The sequence below is a fragment of the Ptiloglossa arizonensis genome, chromosome 7 (genome assembly GCF_051014685.1).
Source record: "Ptiloglossa arizonensis isolate GNS036 chromosome 7, iyPtiAriz1_principal, whole genome shotgun sequence".
Classification (NCBI taxonomy): Eukaryota; Metazoa; Arthropoda; class Insecta; order Hymenoptera; family Colletidae; genus Ptiloglossa; species Ptiloglossa arizonensis.
In genome coordinates this window covers 14,312,950-14,322,159 of record NC_135054.1, presented here as the reverse complement: position 1 = coordinate 14,322,159, position 9,210 = coordinate 14,312,950, and the positions used below count along the sequence as shown (strand labels likewise).

At 37.1% G+C, this 9,210-nt stretch overlaps 1 protein-coding gene across 1 annotated transcript in view; it reads right to left on the bottom strand.

The window, feature by feature from the left end:
* Window positions 1-4,669: 4,669 nt before the first annotated feature.
* The window catches only part of LOC143149025 (neurotrimin), a 162,765-nt gene continuing 158,224 nt past the window's right edge, over window positions 4,670-9,210 (bottom strand). The window contains exon 8 of the mRNA XM_076316000.1: window positions 4,670-6,075. Within this exon, the coding sequence (XP_076172115.1) occupies window positions 5,822-6,075 (254 nt within the window). The 3' untranslated portion in view covers window positions 4,670-5,821. The remainder of the gene's footprint in view (window positions 6,076-9,210) is intronic.

Below are 9,210 nucleotides of genomic sequence, written 5' to 3'. Positions count from 1 at the left end.
TTTAGAACAATTTCTGAAGATATAAGAATGAATAGAATATTTTACCGGAGAAAATTGTTGTAACACGTATAAATGTATCTCTAATGCTATCCAAGAAATATTTGGCTTTTTATTTCAATTCTTACCTATTGTTGCTGTTGTCTTCGGAATCTTACGACACGTTCTGCTACTGGATCACTGATGTATTCTATATTTTGGAGATAGGCTTGTTGTTGGAATATTTTTTGTAGCATATGAGATATGGATGAAATATATTCGTTATGGGAAAAGAAATTTCCCTTCAAAAATCAAATATTTACATGCTGGACGACCTGAACTAAGATAGTTAAACTAGTGACTTTATGTACTATGCTTTGAATTCCAGATGTAAAACATAGACAGGGAAATCTAAAAATCTTGTATCTTTTGCAAAACAGAACGTTTAGTTTATCACGACGAAACCATAAATTCATAAATCATTGATAAATATATTCACCTGCATTTTATCGAAAAACTCGTCACCAAGAAGAAGATAAATATTAATCTAAAGTCCGTCGATTGCTTTTATACTTAAATATATTAAGTTCCTTACCACAGTAATTTACCGTAATAACAACGGTAACTATATTCCGAAAAGGTTACAACTCCATATGCAATTACGACTCCATGGCCACGAATCTTATTATATCAGCATGCTATTTGCTTTGGTTCAATTAGAGGCAAAATTGTAGTAAAATAAAAATTGACGATTGAAACCGGACAGTTATTTCTTCGAAGCGTTTATTCGATCGGACAGTTGTTTATTTGGTCGTTGTGAAATACATTATTCCGTATTTCAAATTTTTATTCCCATTCGACGTGAAACAAAAGAAAGGATACGAATCTTTCTTTCGTTTCTCTACATTTTTATCCGGATGAAAATCTTGTCCACTTCTAGTCGAATTGTAGGTTAAAACAACCACACAGTAAGTATAAATGTGATTTAGACGCATCACTTTTACGATTGTCTAACATTTATTGCCCAGGTATACGATAAAGTACACATTGTATTTACACGGGAGAGGGAAAGGGGTGTGATCACAAATGCAAAAACTAATATACGACATCGTCTTACAGCTTAACGTATTTACATGTCCCTGAGGCTTAGTCTACCGTTATCATACACCCGCTATTATTGTACATTACAATTTATCTCTATGCGCCAAAAGCAATGGTCTATGTCGTACAGATTATTGGGCATCACACTCTCGTTGTGTGTGTACACGATATATTGGGAGTCATCGCAAACAGCACGTTAGCTGGACTAAACAGGAGCTTGATCGACAAACGCAATGATCTCGATCGACCGATATGATAACGGTTTAGTCACGTTCCCCGTGGTACGATACAGTCTCGGTGTAGTCTCGAGATCGATGGATGTTCGCCATACTTGCGTTTCACAAGCAACGCCAACATTGACAATGCGCATAGGTGGGCCATGTACTCGGTTCGCTCTACTTGTACTCATCTAACTTGTTTCGAACGACGATTCAAAGAAGGAGAGACACACGCGGTGACGTTAGTGGTCGGAGTACATTAAAATATTACCCGGTTCGTCGTTGTACACACCCCTATACATTAATTTCGTACGTACTAGCTCGGTTACTGCTATTTTTACCTAAAGATCCCCGAAAGTAACCGCTAAGAAATGAATCTTTAGAACGGAACGAGATCACAGACTCTCTCAGGAATTGAGGAAATAATTCTGCGCGCTTGTACTGATCGACACAAATATCCGAACGCAATCGTAGAGCATGATTATGAAATAGGTGGTCAATTGCACTCGATTCCTATTTGTGATAACATTTTTTTTAAATTAGAAAAATCTGTTTTCAGAGGGAGAGAAACTTTTCTTGGATTTTTCATTCGTGGAGCTATTTTATTTATTCCTTTATTTATTCATAGAAAACCACTCTGAAAGTACAGAGTATACTTTAATGTTCACTTCTTTGTCAGGGTTTATTGCAGGGTTCATAAACTGAGCAGAATGTTATTTGAAACGAAATGAGATAAGAAATGTTCCCAAACACTAAAGATTCGGATATTTGCGTGGACAATTCAAAGTTTTTTGAATAATCTAAATTCTGTCAAATCTAATAACAATACTATTTACAAATTTGAATAGTCTGATATAAACACGGATCACTAATATGGATGGAAATAAGGGTATCGGAAATAGAATTGAATTTTAGCGAAATTTGTTGAAATTTTACTTGGATACTTAAATAAACGAGATCATTATTTATCATTCGCGTTAAATCTTATTTTTGTTTGTATTGGGAACAAACTAACGATATAACTAAAAAAATTGGATACTATTAAACAACAATAGCACACACAATGTACGTGTACTATTAGAAAGTTTCCCATTTTTAAATAAATAAAATATGCTCTTGTTACCAATAGCCACCTACTTTAGAATCATTTTATAAACATACATAACTTAACAGGAATAAAACATGTTACATCAATAGACTTTTGGCGGTCCTAAAAGTGTTGAGAAGGTGGGAGAAAAGGAGAAGGGAGAGCGTTTCATCCCGGGCCTGCTAGTGGACTCATCAGTAAGGCATCCTAGCAGGCCCTGCCTTATACGCCAGGATATTGGGAAATCGATAAGAGGATCGTATATATATACCGATCGGAGCTGGTACGGGAAATTTACGGGAAACTTGCTGGAAATGGTCGGTTCGTTTCCTTCTGGTGGCAAGTGTGAGAAGTGCCGCCACACTACCCCCTTGCCAGTGGTTAACGATGTTTTGATGTAAAGTTCCTCTTCTTGATTGATCTGGGAGACGTCGTCTTTTCGTCGTTCGATTTTTGGCACAACAGGCACAGAAGGTTGTCCAGTTGGGAAGAATGCTTCAAATTCGTAGTAAGGTTCAACTCTTGGATCACGATCCGTGTTTTTAACGTTAATGCGAGTGTACTTGGCTCTCTAAGCCATAATGCGTGATAAATTTGACGAATGTCATCGGAGAAGTCTGAAAGTAGTCCCATGGATAGTCGTTGTGATCACCGTGTATGTTGTTTCGTTGTCCTAGGGGTAAAACCACGATGAAAGAAGGCCCAGATTGTGTTTTTGCGGTGGGTTTAACAATCCAGAAGATCGAGAGAAGTCAACCCTAGAAGAGGGATTGCGAAATTTGTATTACATGTTGCATTGTGCTGCTTGCTCTGTTTTCTTTCTTTCCTCCTTGCGTGTTCGTTGATTACCACATTGGCGGTCCTAAAAGTGTCGAAAGGTGGGAAAGAGGAGAAAGGGAGAGCGTTTCATCCCGGGCCTGCTAGTGGACTCATCAGTAAGGCATCCTAGCAGGCCCTGCCTTATACGCCGGGATATTGGGAGATCGGTAAGGGATCGTATATATACCGATCGGAGCTGGTACGGGAACTTGCGGGAAACGGTCGGCGGTCGGTTTCCCTCTGGTGGAAAGTGTGATAAGTGCCGCCACAGACATTTTACCGATGCATAATGCTTCAAAGAATCAATTTTTTGGAAAATTTATACATACTCGATATTCAAAATGCCCCAGACTTCGCTACTTAAACAATTCTTTGTTAACATTGGTAACGTCTACAGAGAATGTTCAATATACGATAATCGTTCTGTAAGAAATTAATTAATATTGTACCTACGAACCTTTATAATTACAATGGAATTCTTCTTTACGTTGTACACGTAAACGGTTCGAATGGTCGAGTAACAATAATGTAACAAAGAAGCCGAGTAAATTGATCGGAATTAAACAAAATTATAAATATACGTATGTATGTCTATCGTATAATATTCTAAAATTGATTCTCTTTGATTAGTAACGCATAGTTCTCTCTTCGATAATTATTATAAACTAGAAAAGGAAACGATCACTTTCGAAGTACTTTCACGATCTTCGTCTCTCATGAAAATATGAAGATAAAATTTTACCGATACGATTCTCGAGTGTGATGTAAATCTAATCTTGTATAATCGCAAATTGATCTCATCGCAAAAGATTTTTCTTTCGGAATTTAATAACTTTTAAATATTATCGGTAAACAAATGTATAATACACATTGATTAGGTACGAGGAATATTTACAAGAGAAAATGCTTAGTTTACGCCGCCATTATTTGCAATAAAAGTGTTAGACGATTAGACAGTATGTGAAATAATATTTATAGAAACGATTTAACTTTAAGAGTAACTCGAAACATACAAAATTAGTATTATAAAATTATTCGTAATGTTATGCGCAATTTTATAAATTATTTGTGCACGCACTGCTTAAGATAAAAGTAGTCGGAAGTATTGATCCCAAACGTGTTCGTCAAATTATATATAACAAAAAAAAAGAATAATAAAAGATACAGAATCGTAACGTTCGATACTGCCATAGGCCTCGCACATATTCACACACTCGCAAAATAATTAAAAGTAGCATACAGAAATATAAATTTCAAAAGATATTAAAGTTTCAGGTTCAAAAGCAATATTTTCCAGATTGATCATAAAAATTTCAACCTTATAGCAAGCAATTTACATTCAATATTGGTATCGATTTTTGCGTATTTCTCGTAAATTACGTCCACTGTTTCATTAAAAAAAGTTATTCGACGCAAAATAGTGCTGTTTACCGCAAAAATTATTCTAATAAACCTATCAAACAAAAAACTGGTGGAAAAATGTACATAAGAGAAACATTACTTGCCTAACGGAAGTAAATATACCAAATATAGCACTTCCATTCTGGAAAACAAAAAGAAGAAGAAAAAGATTCTTTTCGAAGAAAAAGAATGCGCGGGCAATATACTATCTTACCAATTTACATGTTACTTACAAGGAACATATCGGAATGTCTCTCACCCCAATTTTGATGAAACTTTGCAAGTTTGTAAATTGTTTACAAATAATACGTATTTTTTTTTTTAACCGCGATAACTTAAACTTAAGGGGTGAAACAACTCTCCAAAGTTTTAACCCCTAATATAAATTTACAACCTATTGGATATGTAAAGGAATCTTTTAAATTAATTCTGAATGATTTTTGAAAGAAAATAACGCATCGATAAAAAATAATTAATAAAAAATTTAAAGAATCGTTGAATATAATATTGTCAGTTACAATTTCGACTCGTACTTTAGGTACTCTGCGGAAAATCTATAAAAATATAAAATGAATCGCAGAAATTCAGATATTCAACGTAACAGCATTAGGGGTGGTGTAACTTCTTTTAAAGTCACCACTGCGAAATAAGACACGTGTCCCCCCCCTATTTTTGGCAACTTTGGGAAATCACCACGGTTTCGTGAAAATCAAGGGGAAACGCTACACGGATGTTCCCTGTTGGAGCACACCACGATTTTAGAAGATACCACGGAATCGCTAACTTCCTCGTTTCATAGAAAGAAACTTCTTCGTGTCTCGCGCGAAGAGACTCCTTTGAGTTTCACGCGAAGAGATTTTTTTTTTTCAAGTTTCGCACGAAGAAACTTCCTCGAGTTTCGCACGAAGAGACTTCTCCGAGTTTCACACGAAGAGACTTCTTCGAGTTTCACGGGAAGAAACATCGAGTTTCACGGGAAGAGACTCTTTGAGTTTCACGCGAAGAAACTTGGAGTTTCACGGGAAGAGACTCTTTGAGTTTCACACAGACATCTTCGAGTTTCACGGGGAGAGACCCTCGGTTGTCCGACGTCCCCCAATATCTCATTGGAATTTTCACGTTCCAGCTCGCATTTTATCTCGCGACTCGCGCCATCCCGAGGACTCGTCGAGACGTGGATTAATTAGTCCCAGGCGTAATTGTCACCGCGGTTGGACACCTACGTCGATAATCCGCCAACCAGAATAGCCGTAACGGCGGTAATGCCTAGGTTCGCGAACAAATCTCGATGAAAAAGGGACGAGGCTGTCGCCGATTGGAAATCAATCTGCTCGTCATCGCCCTCGATGCTTTTTAACATCGACTCGTCCTTCATGCCGGCTGACTTCCTCTCGTGAGTGTGATCGATCTTCCAGGCTTTCTTCGAATCCCACCTCGTGCTCGGCCTACGTGTGGTCGGTGGTTTATCGATTCCTGAAAAATAAAAATTCGGTATTTAGGGGGCATGCATTAAAAATTGATCCGTCAACGTCTGCGACATTCTTATCAGCCCGGCTGTGAAAGGGAACTTCAACTGTCGTGAACTCTCGAAGAAATTAAAGGAGGTGGGGTAATCGTTGGATTCGAGTTCGGTAAAGGCGATTCCATTTTTCAAATATGCGACTGTATTTCGACGAGGATCACGGAGAACCACCGATTCATTTTCTGATCGATGCTCCTGTGATTGACAATCGATTATTTGTTGGAAACTGCTATCAACAATTCTACAATCTTTCATTCTAAAGGTACACTCATCATTTTTTTATACTTTGACACGTGTACATTGATATTCTACATTAGTTCTTAAATTTATGTTTAAGTTGAAAATTGTTACCGGTATCTATTGTTACTTAGATACGATGATAAATTTTATATACATCGAACTAAATGTATGCATACAGTTATATTATATCCATGATTTGTATTATACTTATAGGTACTTCAATTTTTATTTTACGATAGTACTAATCACTTTTTAATTTTCTAAACTACTCTTTCGATTTTTTACCATTTTTCTTCAGCACAATATTTTAATTCAATAAGAATTTCTTTCCTCGCCTGTAGAAAATGGAAATAAATGAAAGATAATTATTTCAATACTCCAAAAATTGATGACTATACTTGTTCGTTTTCGAGCTATAATTATAGTTGTTTGTTTTTGAGCTACCGATTAATCGAACGAATTTCTCACAGCTCAACTCCTAGCGATGACAAAACCATTTATATTCATTCTAAAACTAATAAATTCTGGCTGGTACACAGTTGCACGATTAGCGCAAAACGCAATGAATTGGAAATATTAATAGCCCTCCCCGAATAGACGAATGACAAACAAACCAACTTGCAAAGTTGCATTTCACTATCGCAGTTGCGCGCCAATTTAAAGGGTAAAGTTGGACCGAAAAACACGGAAGTCGTCCAATCGGTAGAGAAACAGCAAACCAATCGAATCCCGCCAAGTTGCGTTTCACTGTCGCAACTAAATGTAGGTAGATCAATTCGTAGAATAAAACTAAATTGGGAAACGTGCGAATTCACGAACCACCGCCCGTAATATTTATAACCGAGCAGATAACGCGAAACATATATTTACAATATTGCACCGTTATCGATGTAAAAATTTGACAGAAAATTCTTCGAACGACTGTCAAATGTTCCAAGAAAATTAATTAAAAACCACCGCTGTATAAAATTCATCGCACACGGGGCTTAATATTCGAGCTTCGATGAAATTTAATTTTATCGTATCCATAAAAGTGGTATTATAATTTAATACCGAGTTTTCACCGGTTATTCCGAACTCGTTTAATGGAAAAAAAAAGGTTTCGTTGTATCAGTAGGTAAGTTAATTGTTTGCAGAGAGCTCCGGGCGCAGATCAATAGGCTGCCATTGGCTTATCAGTTTCGCATAAATCCAGCATTACATACGCCGCGCTGTTACTTGATCAATGTTAGTTTAGCGCGCCATTAGTTTACCGCAGTACTGCTGGAGGGTCGAGGTAGAGGCTGACTTCATGCTTAATCCCGAGGCTTATTGTCTACTGTCTTTAAGGTTGAAATTGCAATCTCGTACTGTAAAAGCTATAGATTCGAAACTGAACTACATCCGCACAGAATATGCGACAAAATGCATAGGGTGTTCGAAACGAAAGAAATCGACAAACCTCCCCACCAGCAGGTTTGGAAGATTATTCTGATCCGAAAATGTCGTACGGATTTACTCTGATCCGCTGCGGAGTTATGGCAAGAATAAATACAACGTGTACGTGTCCGGTCTTTTTATTTTATGTCCCTCCTTTTTTATCACCGTTTCGCTTTTACATAAAATCTGATGTTCGAACCACCGAGCTTGCACCTATAAAAATGATACCGTTCGATGCTACAAGGATACTACGATCCCTAATACTCAACCGCGATAATTATACGGTAACTGTTACGAGCGAAGTAATAATAATAATCGATACACGAATCGTTGGACATCGACGTGTCATTATTGCAAGCTATTATATAAAACGTTTTATTGAATTTTAACGTAACACACTCTCTTGTGTCCCGAAGGGGTATTCAAAGTATGCTAACTAGACGTAGAGAGTTTACACGAGAGATAAATTACTCCAAATGGTCCAATAAAGATTGTGCGCCTTATCGTTGTTATATTTTAACACTTACGAGAGCGAAGAAATATTTCATTTTACTTGTGAAATAATAATAATGAATCTTCTCTGCGTCGAAGAATATATAGATAAAAAAAGAAAAGTATTAAAGTGACAAAAAGAAAAAAAATTATGCGTATTTGAATATGTATTAGAATATGTATAAAGTATAAAAATATGTAAAAGCAATAATGAGTACACGTACCGTCACAAAGGACTGGTACAGTTGTAGTGTACCGTTATTAACCTAACCTTGTACACGAATATGAGTACATCCACTCTATACCGCGATAGTCAAGTATCTGGATTAGATTTGGGTTAGGTTAGTAACCAATAGAAACGTAGTAGCAGCCCGAGCAGCATTCAAAACAGTCTGCATTCTCATCAATAGCTACCGTACACTTCTATACATTGCATCAAGACCAATAATAAGCAATGCTCGGGAATGAAAACAAATTCCTCTCGTGTATATTGTATTTTTGCTCCGAAATGATTTACCAAACGCGTTAATAAAAGCCAACCAACTTCCTCTCGGTACACTCTGTACATTACCATCGAGATTCCGCGCGACGTCTGAAAACTTGATACCTGTCATGGTCGTCATGTTCCGTTTATTCTATAATACTTCTCTCTTCGTTTCGCACGCGTGTCAAAAGAAATCCATTGAAAGGAGCGTCTTTATTTCTCGCGTGAAGTTGAACGCGTTCGACGAATAAAAACCAATGGGAAACCATTGTGTAAACTTTGTTCAAAGAGAAGTCCATCGACGATATCGGATCTTAAATCTTCGCGAATCCGGAACAGACACCAGAGTGATCGAGGTACAACGTTGCGGATGATTAAGTAAACGACCCCGCGATCAGCTTATGTTTCATCTCGTCGATCCACTAGACAGAAGGTCACCGGATGAAGAATT